Source organism: Alternaria alternata (genome assembly GCF_001642055.1).
Source record: "Alternaria alternata strain SRC1lrK2f unplaced genomic scaffold CC77scaffold_1, whole genome shotgun sequence".
In the NCBI taxonomy this organism is placed as follows: Eukaryota; Fungi; Ascomycota; class Dothideomycetes; order Pleosporales; family Pleosporaceae; genus Alternaria; species Alternaria alternata.
The window spans coordinates 2,507,292-2,531,235 of NW_017306190.1; the positions used below are offsets into that span (position 1 = coordinate 2,507,292).

The window sequence follows — 23,944 nt, forward strand, 5'->3', positions numbered from 1 at the left end:
TTCGCACGTACTCCAGGATACTGAGTATGCTTGCTGCCGATCCACCGCCGAAACCAGCCCCCACGGCATCTCGACTGCCTATACAGGCATTGCCGAAAGTGATGTGTTGTCTCGGTGTCCACGAGCACAGTCTGGAGGAAGTCAGATGCATACGTGAGATCAGAGGCGAACACGCCGAGTTCGCGCAGCCCGAGAATACGTGTTGAACGATCATTTACGACGCTCTCTGCGTGTCGCCTCCCCTTGCTGCCGCAATAGTGGGCGACACCGTCCGATACGATGGTCATGATAGCCGAACGCGCCGTTACCAGCCATTCCTCCACATCCCGCTTGGTGTTGAGAAATACGCTGACGCGCTAAGTGCAAGAGGTGCCGGTTTAGCCGACTGCCAATATCTCTTACATCTTCACTTTCAGGCCTCAATCCTATCATTCGCAACGTGTTATCGGCGACCTCGTCACAAATACACAGTCAAAGCGGCGAAGATCGGACTCAGACATGGGTAGGCGATGTCATCGCAAATCGGTGATTTGATAGAGGGGGTGCTGATCTTGGGGTCGCGGGATATTAACTTGGCGGGTCCCTGGATCCCAGTCTACTGGATAGATCTATCCGGCGGAACGATGAAACCGGGGGCCCGTGCACGAGTCACCCAAATTTCTGTCCTCTTGACATGTGCTTGGGGCCGGGGTAGAGGAGCGGATTGTCGCGGGCTTGTGATGTTTCGCCGTTGTTGCGGAATCAACCGTGGCGTAAGTATGCATGACATAAGACCGAACGTTGGGACTGACAATCACCACCTTCATGGGAAATGCAGTCCCTTCCCCCGGCGGCTTACAGTGTACGAAGTAAGCTCGGTGGCAACTAGCGGCGCTCTGTCCCTACGTAGTAGTAGGATAGCCTTGTGTGACGCAAGACTATCTTTTTTGGTGTTGATGAGATAGAGGGCTGTGCCTGTGACGTCACCGTGAAGATTTTTGTACTTCCTCTCTCTCACCTCTCAATGTACCGACTTGAGGTTGTTCTAGCGCTCCTGCTCTTCACTTGTGGTCCATGGCTTAGAGGCCATCACATCAGTCTCTCATGAACGCATGATGCGCTACGAGAATGCAGCGTTGGAACAGCTCTGGACGCTGCTAGAATTCGACCGTCTCGTACGGCCTTGTTCGTGAGCCTGACTCTTTGGGCGCGCTGTGTTTTGTTATGGATACGGATATGGCGAGTCCTTGAGTTTAATAAAGCAGAGCTTGAGCAACGACGGAGTGATGGTTGCATGTTGTTGTGCGGCTTTAGCAAGAATGACAACAGCGATATGATGGAGAGCAATAGGTACTTCGTTCTGCATTCATGAAAAGCGACAGCGATTCTGAAGTAGAGATCTAGTCCTGGACGTTGACGTAGAGAAGGATCTAAGCCTTGCCCAAATGCTTCTAGCTCCCGACTATGTCTGACCCTGAGCCATACCGCCAAGCCAGACACCGGACGTCACTTCGACGTAGGGGCCCTTCAGATTGAAATAGAAGAGGAACAGGATATGTTTCCGGGTTCAGAGCTGAGCGCGCAATGGTGTACGAGGGTAGTTTTGAGTAGGGGTGGCTACTGAAATGGAACGCGCACAGCGTATGTCAATCTTCCCGTCTTTCTTTCCATACTGTACATTTCGCAATGCCCAATGTATACCAGCGAGCCTCAACATACTGTCGTTCTTGCTCATGTACTACCTAATGAGGTTAGAGGGCCGCCCCAAGTACCAAGCATTGATCAACACCGTGCCTTAGATTTAGACCAACACGCACGGGTATCGGCAATCTGGTAGCAAAAAGAAATCAGAAAATCATACGTTACACACCCAGACGCTCTTGCCCGCTAAGCTGGAACGGCCCTTCCGCCGCAATCAACACTGCTTCTTTGGGCATGTACTGCTCCGCTCACGCATTGATCGGTGAAGAAAATTGTAGTCGCCACGATCCGCGATTCAGGTATAGCGTATCCCGTCCACTGGGGAGCATGTCCTAGGTATACTGTTTCAGAAAAGCTTGGTTTCGACGATTGCAGCTGAAATCATGCATAGTATGTCGACCCCGGATACATCATATTCCTAAACGCGAAATTCGAGACGAGTGTGATGGAGTCGTCCCATGGAAATAGCAGAGGGCAGATCCACCTCTCTACGATCTCCCAACCCCGCAATCCATGCTCATCCTACGCATAACAGGGTCTGCGTTAGAGGAACTGCCTGCTGATGGGGAGTTATGATACCACTTCCCCTCATTTGTTCCATGGGAACGAATGTGGCAGTACCAACATTACTTTCGCAACCCGAACGCACAGACATTGATATCAGCCACCACATACTCTCAGCCAAGTCGCATAGACAGAAGGAGTTAAACATCGATTATTGTAAATACTATCATGCACGAGGGCTTACGTGGTTGCGGCACGGCGTCGACGCCGACACGTGGAACAACGGCAAGTGTCCGGCGTAGGCTTGCCGCTAGACAGGCTATACACACAGTACCCACATAGTAGCCCAGCTCCATCGAGGCCACTCATTTATCCCTACTCAATAGTCCACGTTGATTCTGGAAGCTGTCGTTTCTGAACGTGGCTGCATGCTCAGGCGTGATTCTGACTCGAAGCGTCCTCAGCTACGTCGATCACGCCCCTGCTAGGATCTGCGTCTCTTCTGTAGAAGTTCTGGCTGCAGCATGGCGATCAGGGTCTTGCGGTATGGCAACGCTAGCAGTAGCCGCATTGTAATGGCCCTGCTCCTGAGGCTCATTATCGGGTGACGGGAGCGTGTTCAAATCCTTGACTAAATGCTCCTGTTCCGCGGATGGCTCTTGCCCAGTAGTTTCTATCGCCAGTATTTCCTCTAAGGGCGCAGGCTTTGTTTGAGCAGCCAATCCCGTATCGTTGCGAGGAAAGTCATTTCTCTGCATTGAAGCCTCACAAGCATCGCGATGAGCGCCCTAAAGGCTGACTTGGGCTTTCCGTGCTTGCCGTCTTGGAACTCTCATGATTAGTCGAGGTCGGTTGCAAGCCTAGCAGATTAGGCAGCAATTCTTGTGTGCCGACTTCAGATGCATCGTGAGCTTTGAAAGAAGTATTCTCCATTGACCAGGTTTGCGGTGAGCCGTATTCGGAGGAGGCAGTCGATTGGGGCTCCACACTATTCGTGCTTGGTCTAGCTGCATTGCCCTGGCATTTTGCCTCACTAGTCACTTGCGTATCCATGTGGGGCTCATCGTGGGGTTTGGCAGCGTCTCGCACTTGATCGGCGCACATCGCCGCTGTGGTTGCTGTTTCTGGAACAGCGTCACTTCTTCGCTCCAGACCGTCGTCTCCAATATTCTCCACTCGACCTAGAATTCCGTCAACTTGATGATGATCGCCATGTGCTCTTGTTGTTGATAAGGCAGAGATTGAGCTATCTGTCATCTCTTCAACACCATCTGGCGCACCGTCAAGCTGTGGTTGTTTCTCTTTTCGTGATGTCTCCCGGCTCCGTCTGCTTTTCAGACTTCTAGTTTGCGCTGGCTCAGCGCTCGAAGCTCCCTTAGCTCTCCGCGCAAGTCTCGCAGCACGAGCGTCTGTAGGAGCACGTTCATTCTGGTTCAGCTCATCTATTGCTACGGCATCTTCCGTTTGAGTGATTGCGTGCTCAGCAGCTGCGAGTTTTTTCAATTCCGCCCATGATTTTGCTTTTTCGCTCTGTCCTGCAAGCTCGTCCTCGCTCAGCTCAACCCACTTGGCGCCGACTTTCTTTATACCGGTGAACTTGAGAAACGTCAGGCCGGAACCGCTGGTATCCATGTACTCCGATCCTTCAGGCGGCGCGTTCCTCCCCCGCACGTACGTTTCGCTCGGTCGATGAAACTGCTCACTGCTCCTGTAGTCGTCGTAAAATTGGACTGAATCTGAAAACTTCAGTCGCTTGCGTCCTGTTGATGCTGCTGCGCTACGTGATCGTTTGGGCGATGGCCGGAGTGAGAGCGGTATACCTTGTCGCTCATGCGGTGCTAAACCGGATGTGTCTCCAAATCGCTGGGTAGTAGGAGAGTGAGATCGCCGTCGCTTGGTTCCAGGTATCTGCTCTTCATCTTGATTGGTATTATCTCCGTCGTTTGAGTCCTTGTTTTCAAGTTGTGCATCCTGTCCGTCTCTTGGTGATCCGGGCGCCTCAACAGTCATCAACCAGTTGTCAAAGTCCATATGGGCTCTCATGTGGTTCTCTCGCGCAAAGGATTTAGTGATGGAATCGCGCTTGTTTTCGAATACAGCCCAATCAGCATCTGCAGCTCGTATCGCATCATAGAGAGAGTCGAATTGCTGACATGTACTACATCCTGCGTGTGGCGTGTCGGGCGATGTTGTCGGTGTGAGTCCCGTTTCAGACACCGCAGCCAGGACTCTGGCACATGATTTGCATTTTACAGACTCGTATTTGGCGGCCATTCAGTTGGTGTTTGGTTGTGGACGTGATTGTGTTGACGAGGTGAGGGTGTTCAATCGAAGATTTGTGGGCGTGGATCTTGCGAAAGTGATGAGTAATGAGCCCTTGCACAATTATAATGCGAATCATGTATGTGGAGGGGCACAGATGGGTATGTAGTCGAGTAGTGGGGATGGTCGACACAGGGTGATTGCCAGTGATCAAGAAACAAAGACGCGACTGTGGAGCTGTCGCGTCTTCAACAACAGCGCGCCAGCCTTTATCGCTTTTGCAAACAAGTATCGTGCCCTACGAGAGCGAAAGTCGAATGGGAAGAGACAGTAGAAAATACATGAATGACGGGATCGAAAGTATATGGCTGAGTTGTTTCCTGACAACCATATCGTTGTTGCCACACACCCTCGCTATCGATGATCCCTGCTCGGCAGTCCCCTTTCTCGCTTCCACAAACAGCAACTACGATGTTTCATTCTTCCATAATCTTCACCGCCCGCTGTTTTCTCGAGGGAACTGTCGCGTCAAACTGGCGACCTCAAAGCCCACGTCGTCCATGAACTGCGGCGATATGCAGTGCGTAAACCGCGAACACCTGAGTTGGAGTCGCGAATGAACGCGTCAGACAAACCCATTCACGCAACGCCGGTGACGTCATCAGGATCATGCGCAATCAAAACACGACCCAAACTTCTAATAACGAGGTACTCCTAGTAGTTCAAGTCTACGAAGTCAGGCTATGAGAACAAAACTGCGTTCTTATCGCGGAAGCGTGGGAACATAGTGCATCGTCCTTCGACCAAACGCTGTTTGACGCTGGAGGATTCGATAGCAACTGGATACCCTAAACAACAAAAACATTACTTAGGCGCCAGGACAGCTGAACATTGTTCTCGGCGCAATTTGCATTCGAAAAGAACGCCAACAACTCAGACCAGACCAGACGTCCAACCAAAGGCGTCAAACGAAATGCCGTTGGTCTCACCATGATCGATCTTATCGAATTGCATCAGACAGAACAAGAAGCTGCTATTGTGCTTCAGGAAATCCACTAGTCAGTTTCAACAACCTGGAAATATTCCTGAGCTCCCAGTGTAAGCCGTAGTGTGTTCTATTCCTATGTCGTGCTTCGTTATATCATGGGGCCGGACGCCTTTGAGATGGATACAATGTCTTCAGCTTTTTCTTCATCTTTTCTTTCCACTTGGACGATATACCCTGGTCCTCAACTGGTCCACTTCGGCCCTGATCAGTCGCCGGATCTGCAACATATGCGCTTGTTTCGGTCGCGTTTGTGGAGTCTGACGACTGAGCTGTAGTGGACTGGCTAGCCGAGGCTGTCAGGCTTCCGTCACCGCTACTCGATGCAGTGCCCACTGTGGGTTGTTGTAAGTGGTGTTCGGTCTCTTTGACAACCTTGGGTTTAATGCGACGACCTGAACTTGAGAGGTTGACAAACACAACAGCGCTGGTTGCTTTCAAGGAAGATACATCGACAGGAACTGCCTCTTTCAACATACGCGTCCGTAAAAACTTCTTGGACACTATGTACTGCGCTGGATTGTGATGATCCGCCTTTATGGTTTGCTTGCCCTTCAGGCACTGGCAAGTGTCGAAAGGCCGACATGACGACACCCATTCAAGCTTGCGCGTTAAACCTCCCTCTTCCAGCCCAGGCTCTAATTGCTGTAGCTTCTCTTTATACAGTAATGTAAGAGTTGGAACAGAAGAGGTCAGATAATCCTCACCCTTAGGTACGGATCGCCATGCTACGCACATAGCGTCAGCATTACTAGGGCGGATGAGGTCTCCGAAGCCCTTGCCAAAGACCGTGAGCACCCCTATAGTAGGTAATAGATCGATCCAACCGTTTTCCCCAGAGCTGAATCGTTCGATACGAGAAAGAAACTGAGGACGAGATTTGACAAGATCGAGGATGTCGAAACCTACGATGCTTTTCCGGGTGTCGAAGCTCTGAGTGATCCTTGTGCCTCCTTCTGCAGCTGCACGGGTTCGGGCTTCGACGATGAGCTCCAGCGTATGTAGTATCTTGTCCACTCTGTTTCCAAAAGTTGAGTACGTGTCGACTGGCTGGCCATTCCCGAAGGAACGGTCTTTTATGTAGACGTTCAGCGCTCGGTTCTCCCAATCTCTTAGTGTACGTTTTGCTGCAGCGCGCCCGCCCCGATCGATCCAATTTTCTTTCAGCTGGCTTTTGTCAAAGACCCAATCATACGTGCTGTCAGGGTTGGTCTCGTCCAATTGTAGAGAGATTCGGACAAGGTGGAGTAGTGCCGAAGCACCATCAACTAGCCAAGCTCTGCGGTCTGTCACGTCGTAAAAGTTGATAAACTGCTCACTCAACCAACTGAGCACCTGGGAGAAATCACGGGCCTCTCCAGATATTATTGGTTGCTCTCTCTGGTTGATCCGTGCATTCAAGCCGCCTATCACATACATGCCTCCTTCAATGTATAGACGGTCGATGACACTGTACGAAGGAGATGGCAGTGTTCCAGATGCGGAGACATTGAGATCAGCCTGAGGATGACCTGGTACCATGGTTAGAACCGAGATGTTGTATTTGCGCTATTCCCAGTTCCCAACCTACCGCAAAAGTCTGCCGCTTCCGAACACCATCCAATGATATGACGACAGTTTCTCAGTGAGCGGAGCAAAGGCAGTTCTCTTTCATTTGAAGTCGTTTCCTCTATCCGAGGGTCGAAGTAAGATATACGCTTGCCCGGGTTGTTGCTGGTATAAGCATGCCACATAATGACATTGTCATCCAAGACAATTTCAGTAGCGACCAGCAACGTGTCGAAGCCTTTCATAACGATCCGATTCTCCAGGCGAACTACTTGTTGGGCTTGTAAGAGGCTGGCCATGATGCCTAGCGATGCCTCAAGACCTGCAGCTGGCGTTGACTTTCGGAGTATAGGATAACCACTGACTACGATAGGGTTCGTAAACAGCTTGATCCAACAAGTACCTTTGACTGACACGGGAGGCTGCTCGCTATCTTGAATGTCGAAAGTGAGCGCGCTCGATATCATGATTCTTTTGGCTTCTTGTTCGGTCGATGTTTCCACTGATAAGATTGTCATGCGCGGTGACATCATAACTGGTGTTGCTTGTGGTGGTGATACGCGTAGTGCTGCCGCTAGCCATGTTATCTGCTCTGCAAATTCGGGTATCGTGTACGGGTTCCCATAAGCCACTATAAAGTACTCATCGGTGTACAAAACGCTGATTTCTACGCGAAGGGTAGGCGAAAGAACATCTGACAATCCATAAGTGCGAGAAGCATGAAGATTATTGGGGAACATACATGAGCATGCCTGACGTGGCTGGCAATTTAAGAGCTCCAAAAGCATACCTTCCAGTCGTTCACCAGTAGTTGGCCATGTTTGGCGGAGATATGTGCCCACGGTGACAGACTGAACGTCATTGCTTGAGCCCGTCAGACACAATATACGATTCCACATATCTGGAGAAGGTGACACTTCTAGTGACTCAATATACTTCACCAGGTCCCAAGTCACATAAACCTGCATATGAACAGTTAGCAGTGAATTCTGGTCACGCATGTTCTGACCAACCGCGCGACGTATGTCCGATCCAATTTGATCCTTGATGTTAGGACTCGGACAGTAGACTTGGGTCCTGAGCTTGAGCTTTGCGAGGAGCCAGCGGTAGGCATCTGACTTCAAAATCCATTCTTCGTATCGCTCCAATTGCGGTTTGGAGACTCTTTGAGATGGGTAGATTAGAGCTTCCTGTTCCTGTGCAAGTGGCGAGCATGCAGTAGTATCTGTTCGAACGCTAAGGTCGTCTTCTTCAAGAGGCTCACTTCCGTGCATAACGCTGACAAGACTGCTACGAAGTGGGTCTCAGCCTATGGGCCACTGATGAACAGATGGAAACAGCAGAGTAGTCGGCCATGTATGTTGTATGCACTTACCTGCTTCCGTCAAAGAGACATACCGACGCTTCCCGTTGAAGTGGCGTTGTAGATTCTTCATGCAATCTCCACGCGAAAACCTCCAGCCAGTTGCCGATTTCAAGAGGCGGAATTTGGCTTATGGGTTCAAGATCGGCAATCGCTTGTGTGTCCTTCATCAGTCGTTGGGCAATAAGTTTGACAAGTTTCGGCCCAATCACCAACGTGGAATACAGTACCGGAATTTCCTCTGACGATAGCGTATATTTCGGTAAGGAAGGCGCACGTTCGTCTCTTAGATCTGGATGGAAATGAGAGGTATCGGCCTTAGTCGTATGGATACTCCGTGTTGGAGAGGTCCTTTTCAAACGACGTGGCTGTTCCAGAATACTGAAATCATCTAAAGAGTTGAAGGTTTCACCTCCTGGGAGTCGTGTCGATATATCGTTCCTGAATGACTGCTTTCCGGCGTATGAGAGGGAGTTCAGCCTTGACGAGAACCTGCCAGCTGAAGGGCGGGAGAGCAAAGGTACATTCCAATTTGTCACTCGCTGTCCTTGCTCTAGACCATGTTGTCTCTCAAGCATGATAGCCCGCTTAGAAGCGCCTTCACGAAGACGGGCGTAGGCAGGAACAGTATAGCCTTCAGGACTTTGTTGACCCATTAAGGCATGAAGTTTGGAGATCTCGATCCTGCCAAACTTCGTAATCATCTCTTTCATGGTCGCAGTCATGATTCTTGTGAATAAGAAGTCTCCCGGTACTGGGATCTTAGCCGTATCATGTATGGCTGCAAGTAGCTCTATTCGGCCAAAGAGATCACTGCGATAGAAATCCGTGTATTTTGCAGCATCTGAAACGGAACGTGAACAATCCAAGATGAGAAAAATATCAAAGATAGCATTGTCGAAGAGACTTTGTATCTTGTGCCAATCGAAGTGTGACCCACGTACTCGGTGACTGCATGGGGTTAGGTAAAGGACAACTCTACGTTCCTCAGCTCACTTACGGTCGCCAGAACGCCAATAAAGTCTGGGCCCATCCAGGTTCAGCATACTGTTTGCTATAATCGTTGTCTGTATCCTCGGCGTAGTAAATGATCAACAGGCAAGACGCACCAAGAGCACGCGTCTTGTGTGTGATTGTTATATGCTCATCCTCCACTATATCGTATACTACTTGAGGATTGTCGTCGGTAGAGATGCCATAGGACCGCGTCTCAAAGTTCAGGCTCTCGAAGAGGTTCTTCAGCTTCCTAATCTCCCGGTAATGATCGGGACGAAAGTCCGAAGGTTCATCGTACAGCAGCAGTGCTTTGACATAAGCGTAATGTGGTTGAGATACAGGATCAGTCATCTTCTGTACGATATGGTCCTCGGGATATATGCTTCTAGAATAACCTCCCAGAGCGCTACCTCCCAGAGTGCTGGTATGGAGGACGCTGTGTGCATCCATGATGTGAGAGGACAAGGCTGGTGGAAAGGATAGGGCTGAGCGATGATAGACACCAAGAACTGATGAGATGACAATCTCTGCCAACGGCTACGTCTATTAGACATACTAGTATGTGGGCTAGAGAAGCGTCTTCTTGAGCGGGATTTCTACAGAAGATGAATGTGCTGTACAATCTCCCAATAAACCCCTCAAAACAGCACGCTTCAGCTGAGGCTGAGTCGATATGCGGTGTTCTCATTGGTTGGCTCTCGAAGGACAAGAGATTTCGATGCGCCCAACAATTATGTATGCCGCTCATTGGGCCATCAATGAGCCTGGCGTACATGCTGCAGATCTGTGCTTACATGGAACGAGAACGCCTTGGGGACGGTGGATGATCGACGACACAAGGCTGAAAGTATGCCGCAATCAACCTTTCGCTGCTGTGCAACCAGGGACAAGTCAACAGCGCACCTCCTGGAGCAGTGGGACGACGAGTCAAAACGCTCACAATATACATGTAGCGCATTGTAGTATCTTGTCATATAGTAGCTACAATCAAAACACCACTGGTGCTTGCCTGCCGGTTAGCTATTATGGTGCTCGTAGGACATCTAGCTACTCGACGCAATAGAAGGAATGGCAGCGCCCTCGGCAGCGCCACAGCCTCCAGAGAATCACTGGTCGAACATCTTTATTCCCCTGTATGCCTGCACTAACTTTCTCCACGGAAGCTTTGAAACCAGGCTGTAGCTCCCTGACCCGCAACCTTCTTCGCAGGCCCATGTCTCCGATCCTTTAGCCGCACAGGTACATCTTGGCTCACTGTAGCTGTGTTGCTCTCGCTGGTCATGGTGCTTCGTGGATCCAAAATGAGAAGCAAAGAAATGTTACCATCAGTTTGAACGACTCTAGGCGTGGGCGGCATGTGTGGAAGCAGTGAAACTGTATATCACGGATCTGACGAAAAGCAGCTGATGGTGGGATTAATTTGTATTTTCACTCCACGACCACGATCTCTTTATCTTCAAGCTATGCCGCTCCAGTCTTGTCCATACGTCTCCATAGACCCAGGAAGCCACCTCCGACAACTTGGTGGCCGACCTTAGGTCTACACACCATGACCCATTTGTCGTCTTCCTTGGTCAACTCTTCTGCCAGCTCAGTGTCGCGTGCGGCTTGGCCTGACTCTGAATCCGTGGTCTCGTCGGTCGAGGGTTCAGAGGGCTGCTTTGTGTGAGCATCCTGTTTGGATGCTCTGGGTTTCACGGCGCGAACATCCCACTCGCGAATTGTGCCTGCGCCAAGCTCAATGACTTGATCAAGCAGATATGGCAGTCTTTGTTCGCGGATGGTTTGGACACATTCGGCGATCTGGGTGACGCTTGGGTTGAAGACAGCGAGCAAGCCATTGGCGTGCAAGGCGGGAGCGACGTTGGGAAGGTGGCTAGTCGCGTTGGGGAGGTCTAAGAAGACATGGCTTAAGAAGGGCTCTTCTGTCTTCCTTGAGGCTCTTTGTTTGGCTATCCACTCGGATACGTCGCCCACGTGGAAGTCGACGTTACCCGCGTACATGCCATGTCGGAAGCCTTCTACAATCTTCTTTGCGTGTTTGGAATGCTTGCTAGATATGTCCAGCGTGTGTATGATGGCGCGACGAGCCTGTTTCCATGACTCGAGCCCTGACTCTTGCAGGTCTGACAGAGATTCGCCGAGGTATACTGCGTCTTCAGAATCTTCCTCAGTTGCTGTATAGGAAGGTGTTCTCGGAATCGGCGGATTTCCGGCGTGTATGGCGCGGGAAAGGTGCAGCGTCAGGGCGCCGTGGCCTGTGCCAGCTTCGAGTATCTCGAATGGTGGTTCGGTGCTTGGGCTAACGGAGGGAGTATCAACGTGAATGTCGAGCAGGGACACAATGAGATTCGTATCCGAAGGGTAGATCTAGTCGATGTTAGTATATATGTACGGTGCGATGGGGCTATACGGATACGCACTGGGGTAACAAGACGTGGAGTCAGTCTGACGTACTCGGCCAGTGTAGGGTCGTGGATGCGGAAGGAGGCACCCTTGTGGGAGTGGACAATCTGGCGCGGCTCTTTCCCAATCACATCTTCATGCTTGATGACGCCCCTGTGTGTACCGGTCGACTTGGGCGCCTGCAGCTTCACGAGGCGGCCATCCTGAGTCTCTTTGGCCTCGCGCAAGAGCACAACATCGCCGTCTATGCGATTGTGAGCTGAGTCGGAGTGGTGGAAGCGGAGGTCTTGCCTTGGAATGCGCGGTACAGGCGGGAGCTACTCGTAAAGTGTCGTGCACGCGGGGGTAGTGCAGCACATCGTAGCTGGTGGAGGGAGGAAAATCGCATGGCTTTGTCAGAGCAAAGATGTGCAGATGCGGAGGTGACGCCTTCTCCGCACCGCGAAGCGAGCCGCGACCGCGGGAGGCATTGAGTGCCGGCGTCTCCAGACAGGTACCTGATCAGCCCTGCGCAGAAGATGGAGACCCAGGGCTGTGTTTATGCCTTTGAATCTCCCTCGAGCTAACGAACACTTCCCTATCGGCAGTTATGAAGCCCAGAAGAGCGCGTTGTGACTCTCTGATCCCTGCATCGCCATTGACGATCTGAGATTCCAGGGTTCGGCCTAGCCAAGAACACCATGGAGCACCACCTGCACACTTCCAAGACACATGTGCGCCGCTCAACACGCTTGACCTCACCTCTCCAGCAAACGCCTTCATGTCATGGACATAACCTCGCGCTGCTGTGAAACACACACTTGCTGAACTCGACCCTGCCTCTATGCGCCACTACTCACACCCCCGAGACCCTCCACCATGACGCGCCGCATAGTGAGTACAGAGACGGCGTCGTCCTAGTCAGCACTAACCACCACAGGTACGGACGGGCATACAGCTCATCGCCCTTACCATCGTCGTCTCCGTCACCGTATTCTTCCTCGATAATCGCTACCGCGTCCTCCCTCAATCTGTCCACAGTCACATGCCACTGCACCACGACGGCCTCATTATCACCGATATCACCGTGCAGACATGTTCGACAATCAATCCCCTCTCCAAATGTATGCTCGACCAGAAGAAGTGGCATCGCATCGAGAAGGACTTGCACCTCGGTTCGGGATGGGTTACCAAGTCATACGTCCACATCAAGCGCAAGCGGGAAGAGGAGCTCAAGACTGAAGACAAGGTCATCATCGACGTTCGCACAGGCAAGCTTGACCCCTCTGTGGGCGAGAAGGCCCAGGCGTCAGAGAAATGGGAGTCACGGCCAGCTGGCATCTGGATCAAGCGCTCGCTGAAGCGTCACGCGAGCGACTCCAAGAAGGCAGTAACGGCCGTCGACATTCTTTTTGGCGCTGATGCAGTAGAGCCACGTCCTGGCTGGGAACTGGTCAAGAACGGAGCCCTGCATCTCGAGACGGGCAAAGCGAGCACCGATCCTCGTCTCAGCATACGAAGAGGCCCGGCAGCCAAGGTGGAGAAGCCTGTACCCAAGATCAGGAAGGATGGCAAATTCAAGATCATGCAGATATCCGACCTGCATCTCAGCACTGGCCTGGGCCACTGCAGAGACCCGGAGCCCAAAGGCCACAACGGCGGACACTGCGATGCCGACCCTAGGACCATAGAGTTTGTCGAGAGAGTTCTCGACGATGAAAAGCCAGACTTTGTCGTCTTGTCCGGCGACCAGGTCAATGGCGACACAGCACCCGATGTCCAAAGTGTAGGGTGCCTCCTATTCCAAGAGTGACACGATAGCTAACCACCTCCAGGCCTTGTTCAAGATAGTCGACCCCCTCGCAGAGCGCAAGATACCATACGCAGCCATCTTCGGCAACCACGACGACGAAGGCACTCTCTCCCGCCACGCGCAAATGGATCTCTACGATTCCCTGCCCTACTCCGTCAGCGAGCCCGGTCCCAACACGATAGATGGCGTCGGAAACTACTTTGTAGAGATCCAAGCCCACAGCAGCAAACACTCAGCCCTAACCCTATACTTCCTCGATACACACTCTTACTCACCAGACGAGACCCACTACCGTGGCTACGACTGGCTCAAGCCAAATCAAATCGACTGGTTCAAGACCACCGCTCAAGGCTTGAAGGAAGCGCATAGCCATTACACTCACAAGCATCTCAACATGGCTTTCATCCATATCCCACTTCCAGAGTATGGCAATGTCGAAAACGAACGCGTTGGAAACTGGACTGAGCCCATTACCGCCCCGGCTTTCAACACCCATTTCAAAGACGCCCTGGTCGAATACGACATCAGTGCAGTCTCATGTGGCCACGACCACGTAAACGACTACTGCTCGCTGTCCAAAGAACCCGAGACCGGTGATCCAGAACTGTGGATGTGCTACGCCGGTGGCAGTGGCTTTGGTGGCTATGGTGGTTACAACAACTACCACCGCCGATTACGCGTCTTCGAAATCGATACAAATCAAGCACGCATTGTGACATGGAAGCGGTTGGAATATGGTGACACTGGGAAAAGACTTGATACGCAGATTATTGTGGATTCTGGAAGGGTCATAGGGAGACAAAGCGCCAACGACGCGTGAGACACGTGAGTGATTTGTAGAAACGATCGCATGTCAAGGCGTTTAGGAGTATTATTATGGGCGTTTGGAAAATCACTGCTCTTGGAGATGTTGTTAGAGATCATTCCCAAGGTGGGCTACAAGATGAGCAATAGCAGATTTGAATCAACAAACGCAAATTCGATCAAATCTCACCTGGATGGAACGTGCACGAAACTATTGACATGTCTTGAAATTTTCTGAAAAGGCAGGTAGTGCTGATCCCAGCTGCTCCGGAGTGATAAGCACCAAAAAGCAATAGCTAAGCTTTTCTTACGCTGACGATAGACGCGCCTTAGTCGTGACAGGACGCCTAATGTAAGGTTCCAATGTTTCGGCTTGACGATTCGGCACCAGCCATCTACAACAACGCTATATCCGTAGGGCGAAAGCTGAGTAACACAAAAAGCAGTCAGCAAATAGCGCTGAATACATACATGGGCTGCTGGGATAAGTCACAGGGAAGTTATAGTATGGCATGGGCCCAAGACGATATCTTTATTAATCTGCATGTTTACTACACCCTTTCTCAGAGTTCTTCATCATCGTCCTCGATATGCCTTTTCTCGCCCAAAAATGTTTATCCATCCCTACAAAAGACATCCTGTCGTGGATGTATGACAACCCACTTTTCGATCAAGATAGACCTGTACGCTCTCTTAGTACCCTCGCGTTGTATTGTTCCCACCATACTAATACGCGGCTTCAGATATATATCGACGCCAGCAACCCAACACACCACATTACCGCTGCACAGGCCCATGTTCTCATTCGCCAACTCATCGCCGGATTCAAATATGCGGGTATACAGACGGGCGATGTCGTACTAGTGCATGCCTTCAACTCGATTTACTACCCTATCATTGTCTTGGGTATCATAGGTGCAGGCGCAATCTACACAGGCACAAACCCAGGTTATACGAGATGGGAGATAGAACACGCGCTGAAGAGTAGCGCAGCAAAGATGGTGATTTGCGACACAGAAGTGCTGGAAAATGGGATGAGTGTGGCCGCGGAGGAATGTGGTCTACCTAGAGAACGAATCTTAATGCTAGACGATACTAGTCTTCATCTTCCACCACAACGAGCGGCAGACGACAAAACGTCTTGGCGTACACTGCTCATGCATGGCGAGGCCGATTGGCAGCGTTTCGACGAACTGGAGACGAGCCGGCGTACGATCGCTGGTCTGTTCTTCTCCAGCGGGACGACGGGGTTGCCCAAGTTGGCGAAACTGTCGCATTACAACCTCATCGCGCAACATACACTAGTCTTCCAGGCGAATCCGCGGCCATACCTTCTCAAGCGTCTAATTGCGCTGCCAATGTTCCATGCTGCTACTGCGCCGTCGACGCACTTCTCCCCTCTTCGCGCCGGACAACAACAGATTGTCATGCGGCGGTACGAACCTCGAACGTTTCTTGAGATGGCGGAGAAGCATGCAATCACGGATTTAACCCTCGTGCCCCCACAGGTAACCAGTATGTTAGCAATCCCGTTGACCAAAGCAGAAAAAAGGAGGATGTTGGCAACTGTGCGTTGGGCGGTTGGCGGAGCCGCACATCTCGACGCTACCACACAGAAACGCTTCCAAGACCTACTTCCACCGGGATCACCATTTACACAGATCTGGGGAATGACGGAAGTGAGCTGTTTCGGGTCCATCTTTCCCTGGCCTGAGATAGATGACACAGGCAGTGTGGGAAAATTTTTATCGAACCTGGATGTGAAGTTGCTGGATGATGACGGAAAGGATATCACGAACTTCGACGTGAGGGGTGAGCTGGCTGTGAGAGGGCCAACAATCACGAGTGGATATGTTGGTGTGGCGCGAGAGCGAGACTTTGATAGCGAAGGCTACTTCAGGACAGGAGATGTACTGTATTGTGATAGCAGAACTAGACTGTGGTACATTGTTGATCGAAAGAAGGAGCTTATCAAGGTCCGCGGCTTTCAGGTCGCGCCGGCGGAGCTAGAGGGAGTGATTTTGGAATGTCCGGGAGTGGCAGATGTCGCTGTCATTGGAGTCAACGGATGTGTCGGTAACGAAGAGGTACCTAAAGCATATGTCGTCAAAGGGAAAGATGAAGAGTTAACGGAACAACACGTCAAGAGCTGGGTCGAGGCAAAGCTGGCAAAGTACAAAAGGCTCGATGGCGGCGTGGTTTTCGTGCCGGCTATACCGAAAAGTCCGAGCGGTAAGATCTTAAAACGTGTACTGAAGGAAGGGATGACGGAAGTAGCGACACGTGCGAAATTGTGAATTATATTCTTTCCTATCAGAAGGGCTCTGTTTGCCAGAAGTCCAAATTGGTCGGAGCGACTTGACCCAGAAATGTCTCGTCGAAACCGAAGCCGTATGATCCAATCAGATCGTACATGTTGTACTCGTTTGTCGCGTCGACGCTTTCGTCATTGCTCGCTGTAGCGGCCTTGACGGGATCAAAAATGTGCGTAGCAGCTGGCGATGCGGCTGGAAAGCCGCCTTGTGTGACTGAGCCAGAAGGTGTCCCAGCAACATCGAGTCGTTTCAGCAGATCGTTGATTCCTTGAACGATGTGTGTGGTAATATGTTTCTCGTTCAGGTTTTCTGCCACCTTGGCTAAGAAAGAAGACGATCGTCGCGACAGCGAGAGCACTTGGTTGATGTTGAAATTGAGGCCTAGTCCAACGGGCTCCGTCGCCCACTCTGGCGACTGTACTTGTGCCATGCCTCCCCAGGTTTTCGCCATCTTTAACAAAAATGTAGCGCAGAATGCGACCATGGTGTGCGTGAAGATTGGGACTGCAGTCATTGCTTTGCGGAGATCTGGCTCTTCGAAGATGAGGGTAAGTGTACTTGTGGCGGCGGTGATGGCGATGTTAGCTGCTTCGCGGCGGTCGTAAGAGAGCGACTCGGACGTTGCAGCGCTGGGTGGAGGCAGAGCACGTAGCGCCAGAGAGTTGAGCTGAAACCTAGCGAAGTGATAGTATAGCACTACACCCTTTGATGGATATGATCCGATAGATGGGCTATCAGCGGATCTAGCCTGCCATGCAAGTCGCCATTGCTCGATTGCAAAGTTGAAGAGGCGGAGTTGCTGGAAATCAGGCTCCGTAAGTGGCTGTTCTGGATCGCTGCCATAGGCGATGTATGCTTCTGTCAAGATCTTGAATAGAGTAACTTGAGCTCCCAATCTGATGTCGCCTGGCGTCGTCTTTGGGCTGTCGAGGAATTGTTCGATGTTCTTGATCGCGATATCTTCGTGAACGATAGATGGACGTCCATATGCGATGCTAAACTGTTTGTCGCACACATACAGGGCATACCATAGGCGGACATTGTCGCGCTGCTCTTCGTGCCCTCGCATTAGCCTCTGGTAAGACATGTGCAAGTTCATCTCCACGGCATTCCTCACAGCAAGTCCTGCTAACTTCCAGCTCAGGTTGGAGAGATAGAAGGCAGCAAGAGTTAACGCACGGATGTCATCGAGGTTCTGAGGCCGAGCAAGAAAGGTACTGTAGACTAACGATACAAAGATGTTGTAGCATTTTTGCAACGCTTCGTCTCGACCAGGCGTATGCAACGCTGAGATGGTAAGCACAGCCGCGGTGAGAAGCGTGGACTGACGTCGAGCTGCTTCCAAAGAGTCATATGGGAAGAGTACACCAGCCCAAAGGTAGAGACGTATGTCTTGCATATACCGTCGGAATAGATCTTCAGCTTCCGCTAAAGGTATGATACCTTGAGCTATGAAGTCCTCCTCAACAGAGTTGGAATTCGGCTTCCACCGAACGCTGCTCCGAAGATTCCGGATCCGCGTAAGGTCGTATAGACTCCTCATGGGCGCTGTTACCAAGCTGGATTCTTCGCCCGACTCACGCTCTACAGATGTGTCTCTCGTCATATCCATAGGCGGTGGGACGACGAACGTAGAGTGTCCATTTTCAGACATCATGTTTGTCGGGCTGATAGTCATACTATGCGTGCGTCCTGAAGGCAGTTGAGGCGAGCCTTGACTGACTGGACTATCCAAGCTCGGAAGTTTATTGTGCTGAAGAAGACGCTGCACCGCCGAGCGTAGCTGCCCCAGTTCGGCTGTCGCATTGGATTTCCAACTGAATTACTTAGCGACGGCGCTGAAGACACGTATTCAAAGCACTTACGCAGCATCTTCGTCTAGTAGTCGCTGGTTCAGGTTGTATGGGACGCACTCAGTTCCGCTCCGCAGGCACTTTGCGCACTTTGCTTCATTGTCGACAGGTTCACACTTGATCTTGTGCCGTTTGCACTCCGCACCTATACAGCATGGGCAAGGAGTCGCGATAGAGTGGGGCGCGTTGACTTACAGGCTCTAATTCTCGGAGTGCGCGGTGCAGGTCGGCGTCCATCTTCATGATCCGCATCCTCACTTGGACGCTTCAGTGGAGACATATCCAAGATTCCATGCCATCGGACCTGCAAAGGATGAAACCGTCAGAGATCTTCGCGACACGACATTCAGGCTGAAAACACCGTGCTCGCGTTCGCGCTCGTGACATGATGAGATTGTGAGGAGGCTAGCCAGCCATCGCGGAATATCAGCGCTTAACCCAAAGCAGCGGCAAAGTGGGGTGGTTCATGCACATCAAGCCGTTCATGAGCTAATGTGCCGCACCAACATCCTGTTTACCCGTCAAGGGTCTTGCTCTGCCAGCTCGAGAGCTCAAGGCAAAATTGCGGAAAATCTCCATGCTGCGATGGTAACACGGTTTGATCACTGAGATGCGCACGCAAAATTATACAGCGCAGCTTCCGGAAATAAGCACCAGCCTCGAAATTTCAGCTCCAGACCGAGGTTTGCTCACACTATTCTATTGGTTAGAAAAGCAGCAGTCAAGCTGTGGTCATTGGCATAGACTATCCTGTCGTAAAAATCCAGACTTGAATGTTTACATTCGCATTAGGGGGGCACTACAAGCAAGGCTTCCAAAGACGACTTGCAAGATCTATCATTAAGGGAACAATCCTTCAGCCATAAGGATCAGCACGGTCACAAAACTTTACTTTATTGCTAACACACCCCCTGAGATTAGTGTCATGATTACCGTCTTGCTTCATGTCATTCATATCCGTTCAGTCTGTACGAATCATGCAAGACCTTTTCTATTAGTACGCAGTCTATAATCTATGCTAGTACTACCATGATATTTAGCAATCAGCGTGTTCCGATTTCTCCTTATAACCGGTTTCCTACGTGGGGTCATTCTCGCCGATTTTACTGGAACAAAATTTGTCCATTTTCGTCTTTAGGCTTGTAGACCTCAAGCGTAGAACATGTGATGCGATTATACTTTGTAAGAACTTCACTACAGACCTCCTTGAAATGCTACAGGGGTCTTCAACGTACTAACAGAAAACGATTAGATTCAGTCATGTTTTATGACAGTCGCACCTCCACTATGACGAAGACCTCCACCACAGGTTTCATACTGTGACCGTATTTCCAGAACGATCCTCCGAACGCATATTGGCTAGCAGAATCATCTCTGCATAATGAATTTCCTACACCCACATTGAAAGCCTCCTCTTATCAAGCAGTGCATCTCTCGCCATATTGCTGTCTCATTTGAACATGATTTAGACGAATCCCGAAACTGCAGAAACAGCGCTCGTAGCTTCCGACGCACAGGTGCTCAATGAAATCAAAAGCTAGAGGAAAAAGAATTGCCTCAAGGACGACAAGATTTTGCATGAATGATATCACGTTGTCTGTCCGTTCCTCAAAATGGCTATCGCAGAGGGGGAAGACCATTGCAGTACGTTGGCGAGCGGCCTGAAAGTATTCATGCTTACACTGCAAGAAGAGGAGAGAGTTTTATAGGGCATGGAGATATTGCTTGTGCGCTCGAGAGCTATGCGCAGATGCTTGAGTACAGTGAGCTGCCAACCAGGACTCCTCTCCAAGTCTGCGTATTCCATATATTGATCACACTACCCCCTATTTGAGAGACAAATATCATGAGGTTCTCAATCTTCGTCGCCAGTATCATTGCTAGGTACGTAGCTTCCACGCCCGACAATGACTCGCGCTATCAGCAGATGGCTAACGAATCGAACAGCGCGTCTTCTGTCACCGGCCAGATTGAGCTGACAGGTGAGCAGAGGATATGTGAGTGTCGCATCACGGCTTCTGGATCAAGCCCATCGGTCGTCTTTTCCAGTATTTCATGTGCTGCAGTAGGCGGAAGGGAGTGTTTCAGCGAGATAGGAAACTCCATCTCGGTTCGTTTTTCCATCATTCATGCTTTAGTCCTTCTACAGAACTCTCTTTCATGCCGCAGACATTGGCAATTGGAAGGAAAAAGCGTTTACTAGGAACTGTGGCTAGTGTGTTACGAGCGGAGCCGCTCGGACGGATGAACAATGTCGTGAATGGGGCGGTAATCCCGTTGACAATCGCGTTTACAGAGCTGTCTGTAGAACTTACAATGGAGGCAGGTGCCCTGCGTAAATTGCTTCCGTACAGACATTATATCCGTTGAGAAGTTTGTGCAAGGCAGCCTCTTTTTTTCCAGGACAGTAGTTTGTTTACTCCTGGAATGAAAGTCTTCTGAACGCACCTTACACGATTTTGACTATCTCCGGCTCTGTATCGGCAAACCACTTCTCCCATTCTGACCATTTTTCGAGGGCTTCCCAGGCCTGCCAAGGCTTCCAATACTTGCGATATTGCGGTCCTGAACAACAACCCAGTGACGTGACGCCGAGACCCAACCGTTGATAGCGGAGTTCGCCCCCATCGATGATTTGCCCCAAAACAAGAATGCAAGCACCAGTTTGATTCTGACATGTCCCAGTAAATAGCAATAGACAGAACACTGTTCCACATCTTCTCGTGCCTGGATCATGATTCTTCTTGTTGTTTGCGCTGTCCACTTGAATATGGTCCGAATTACCCAGGAACGAAGAAGGATCACGTCGGAGATTCACATGTGTTCCAGTTGTGCTCGAGTCCGTGTTGGAAGATATGCTGCAATCCGGGAAAACAATCTGTGCATTGAAGCCCTCCTTACATACGCTGGCACGACCGTGGTCGTCGTAGTACATGACTACTTCGACAATATGTGCGCGTAGCTGGATGAAACTTCCAGCCTGCACTGCCCCGAACCTATTACCGGCGCTTGGAATGCAGTCTATATCAAGGATATCGACTTTGGATTCCAATACTGGCTTGGGCCCGGGATCCATAGACGGGAGCAACCAAGAAGAGGACCAGACCCTAATGGATCGCATAGCATTAGATGCCCATGACCACGACGGGACCCCATTATCCATTGCGGGCCTAATCAGAGCTCTCAAGCTCGGGCCATCGGTGAATTCCTCGCGATACCAGCCGAGATTGAATGGTAGTTCCACCTCCCAAAGTCCAGCCAAGTAATTGGACTGCAATGTAGCGTGCAAGCGTGAAGCGACACTCGAAATGGCGGGTAACTTGTCGGTACCATATGTGAGATCTCGTGTCGAATATTCCCCGATCCAAGTGTGCCAGTTCTTAAGGGTCGCCTCATGTTCGTCCCGCTGCTTATATGCGCCGTCTTCATACCGGCATTCGCAGGCGACTGTGACCTTACAACGCCACTTGGCTTCTATGTCCGTGAAGCTGAGGATACGCACAGCAAAATGACGCTCTTGCCATGCCCACGCTCGTCCTTCAAGTGGTCCGTCAATCCAAGTGGGGCTGAGATATGGTTCATATCTTCTAGCCCTGAGACAGCTTGTTGACTCTTCGTCGCCCGACGCGTCTGTGGCTCTGAGACCGATATTCACGGTGTGGTAATGTGATCTTGTTGAGGGAGCCTCTGCACCCAGAAAGGGGACCGAGCCATGGTCAGATGACACCGCTGCGACGACAAGCAGTGCGTTCTCATATATCTTGTCCATGTGCTCAGCCTGCCGTGCCCAGTCATCTTGCTTGTCCTGAATGATGCAAAGACTATCAATCCACAGGTAGCATACTCCCAGCTCTCGGGCTACGATGATTGAGTCCTGAAATGTGGGCGGCAAGGTCGATACGTCAATCATTTTTTTGTGGTTGTGTATGTTTTTGGTTGTGGTACACGTAAAACGCTTCGAACCCCAGCAATGCGACAAAGCAATCCATGGCCCTCGGGGGACTTTATCTCGCGCCTCGACGAGTCGTAGGCTGCTTTGACTGCCGCTGTTCCACTCCAAACATAGCAGTCTTTCGGGAAGCCAGGAAGAATCTTGTGCTTCAGCGCACTTAGGGTGTTCCATTAGACATGTTCGCAGCGATGACCGCACAAAGTCCCACATCAGCTTGTCGCCAGGAACAAGGGCAATTTCTCTCCGCACAGGGAAGCGAGCACTGTCCAGCCCTTCAGCCCGCAATTCATGGTCTGAAGAGCGGAACATATCCAGACCCATCTCTAGCGTGGTCCTCCCATTCCATGCAGATTGAATGAATATGTAGCCCGGACCGATGTTTTCGGATATGTGAAGTTGAAGAACGACGTTGGCTTCTTGACTGAAACGCATCCAATTCCACTCATAGTTGTCCGCAAAGAATTGTGGGTCCAGGGCCTGAATCGTCTCGACTACCAGGTTGCAGTACGCGCATGAAGAGGCGAGAAGATTGGCCAGCCAGGTTGCAACAGGGTACTCAGTCCCCTGGCCTGGTTGAAAATCGTTACAAATACAGCAACTGCCCATCGTTGAACGATAGAGAAGGACAATATTGAAAAGATCTGGTTACCACCTCAAGAAAAAACAGCAGTGTCAGCAAAGCGAGGTAGGAGGAAGCTGACTAACGTACTCTATATGCAAGTCACCCCACCCTACGTCAACCAAGCATTGGCGCTATAGGCCCCACTTATTCTACAGCTATCATGCACAAAGCTACTGCCTCTACATCGACAGCGTTTCGAAACCAGCAACCACTTGCGACACTCTCTTGAGGCGAAACATGGGCGCGAAGTCGGATCACACCCAGGGCATCGAAAAATCGGACTCGACTGATGCCAACATGAACACCAAGGTTGACAGAAACCACGTCGGCTCTGACGAGACACCACCGATATACTACGACGCTGAGCCATCAGCCCAGCCACCAAGCTACCATAATTACCAATCCACTTCGCCTACTGAACTGCAAAATGGGCCTGCATCACGACCTAAGCCCAGAGATCAACACAGCACTGGCGCACCCGCAAGTACCATCGCGGCAGTCCTTGGTTCTGAATATACCGATTTAGACGCTCAGCGACGAGCAGACCGCAAGAAGAAAACGTTTCGCGAGCGCTGGAAAAATTTCAAAGAAAGAAATCTTAGAGCCCATGATGTTTCCGAGGACAGGGCTGGAGCGGCGAGTGCGGCCGAGTGGAATGTGCAGGGTGGAAGACTGAGTGGAGGACTGGCGACACCGTATCGGAGGAAGGGGAAGTAATTTAGTAATTGCTGCATCCTCAGACCATAGGAATAATAGAGAGGTAAGATATTAAGAAAAGGTACTACTAATATACTCTCTTTTA

General features: G+C 50.9%; 9 protein-coding genes across 9 annotated transcripts; 4 read left to right on the top strand and 5 right to left on the bottom strand.

The window, feature by feature from the left end:
* Positions 1–2,670: 2,670 nt before the first annotated feature.
* On the bottom strand, positions 2,671–4,610 carry CC77DRAFT_62706 (hypothetical protein). Its single transcript, XM_018532514.1, has one exon. The coding sequence runs from the start codon at positions 4,456–4,458 to the stop codon at positions 2,950–2,952; it is 1,509 nt and encodes a 502-aa protein (XP_018392070.1). The 5' UTR covers positions 4,459–4,610; the 3' UTR covers positions 2,671–2,949.
* Positions 4,611–5,154: 544 nt separating this feature from the next.
* Positions 5,155–10,003, bottom strand: CC77DRAFT_1015922 (hypothetical protein). The gene is made up of 6 exons (XM_018524120.1): positions 9,403–10,003; positions 8,415–9,353; positions 8,053–8,329; positions 7,782–8,001; positions 7,062–7,733; positions 5,155–7,002 (listed from the first exon to the last, which is right to left on the bottom strand). Exons 1-6 carry the CDS (start codon positions 9,846–9,848, stop codon positions 5,588–5,590), a joined length of 3,969 nt encoding a protein of 1,322 aa, XP_018392071.1. The 5' UTR covers positions 9,849–10,003; the 3' UTR covers positions 5,155–5,587.
* A 356-nt stretch (positions 10,004–10,359) lies between these two features.
* CC77DRAFT_1090517 (S-adenosyl-L-methionine-dependent methyltransferase) lies at positions 10,360–12,192 on the bottom strand (the record flags this gene model as incomplete). The annotated part of the gene is made up of 3 exons (XM_018529519.1): positions 10,360–11,768; positions 11,822–12,048; positions 12,126–12,192. 3 exons carry the CDS (start codon positions 12,190–12,192, stop codon positions 10,860–10,862), a joined length of 1,203 nt encoding a protein of 400 aa, XP_018392072.1. The 3' UTR covers positions 10,360–10,859.
* Positions 12,193–12,496: 304 nt separating this feature from the next.
* On the top strand, positions 12,497–14,581 carry CC77DRAFT_1015924 (Metallo-dependent phosphatase). Its single transcript, XM_018524121.1, has 3 exons — positions 12,497–12,677; positions 12,724–13,569; positions 13,619–14,581. Exons 1-3 carry the CDS (start codon positions 12,663–12,665, stop codon positions 14,414–14,416), a joined length of 1,659 nt encoding a protein of 552 aa, XP_018392073.1. The 5' UTR covers positions 12,497–12,662; the 3' UTR covers positions 14,417–14,581.
* Positions 14,582–14,808: 227 nt separating this feature from the next.
* On the top strand, positions 14,809–16,697 carry CC77DRAFT_979861 (4-coumarate-CoA ligase; the record flags this gene model as incomplete). The annotated part of the gene is made up of 2 exons (XM_018536041.1): positions 14,809–15,083; positions 15,144–16,697. The coding sequence occupies exons 1-2, from the start codon at positions 14,991–14,993 to the stop codon at positions 16,695–16,697; spliced, it is 1,647 nt and encodes a 548-aa protein (XP_018392074.1). The 5' UTR covers positions 14,809–14,990.
* An 8-nt stretch (positions 16,698–16,705) lies between these two features.
* On the bottom strand, positions 16,706–18,954 carry CC77DRAFT_62904 (fungal-specific transcription factor-like protein). Its single transcript, XM_018532525.1, has 3 exons — positions 18,764–18,954; positions 18,581–18,713; positions 16,706–18,532 (listed from the first exon to the last, which is right to left on the bottom strand). Exons 1-3 carry the CDS (start codon positions 18,846–18,848, stop codon positions 16,714–16,716), a joined length of 2,037 nt encoding a protein of 678 aa, XP_018392075.1. The 5' UTR covers positions 18,849–18,954; the 3' UTR covers positions 16,706–16,713.
* A 1,357-nt stretch (positions 18,955–20,311) lies between these two features.
* Positions 20,312–20,894, top strand: CC77DRAFT_62922 (hypothetical protein). Its single transcript, XM_018532527.1, has one exon. The coding sequence runs from the start codon at positions 20,415–20,417 to the stop codon at positions 20,769–20,771; it is 357 nt and encodes a 118-aa protein (XP_018392076.1). The 5' UTR covers positions 20,312–20,414; the 3' UTR covers positions 20,772–20,894.
* Positions 20,895–21,695: 801 nt separating this feature from the next.
* On the bottom strand, positions 21,696–22,511 carry CC77DRAFT_897152 (hypothetical protein; the record flags this gene model as incomplete). The annotated part of the gene is made up of 1 exon (XM_018533543.1): positions 21,696–22,511. A coding segment is annotated over one exon (816 nt), but the record flags the coding sequence as incomplete, so codon positions are not given.
* A 627-nt stretch (positions 22,512–23,138) lies between these two features.
* CC77DRAFT_1015927 (hypothetical protein) lies at positions 23,139–23,944 on the top strand. Its single transcript, XM_018524122.1, has one exon. The coding sequence runs from the start codon at positions 23,380–23,382 to the stop codon at positions 23,857–23,859; it is 480 nt and encodes a 159-aa protein (XP_018392078.1). The 5' UTR covers positions 23,139–23,379; the 3' UTR covers positions 23,860–23,944.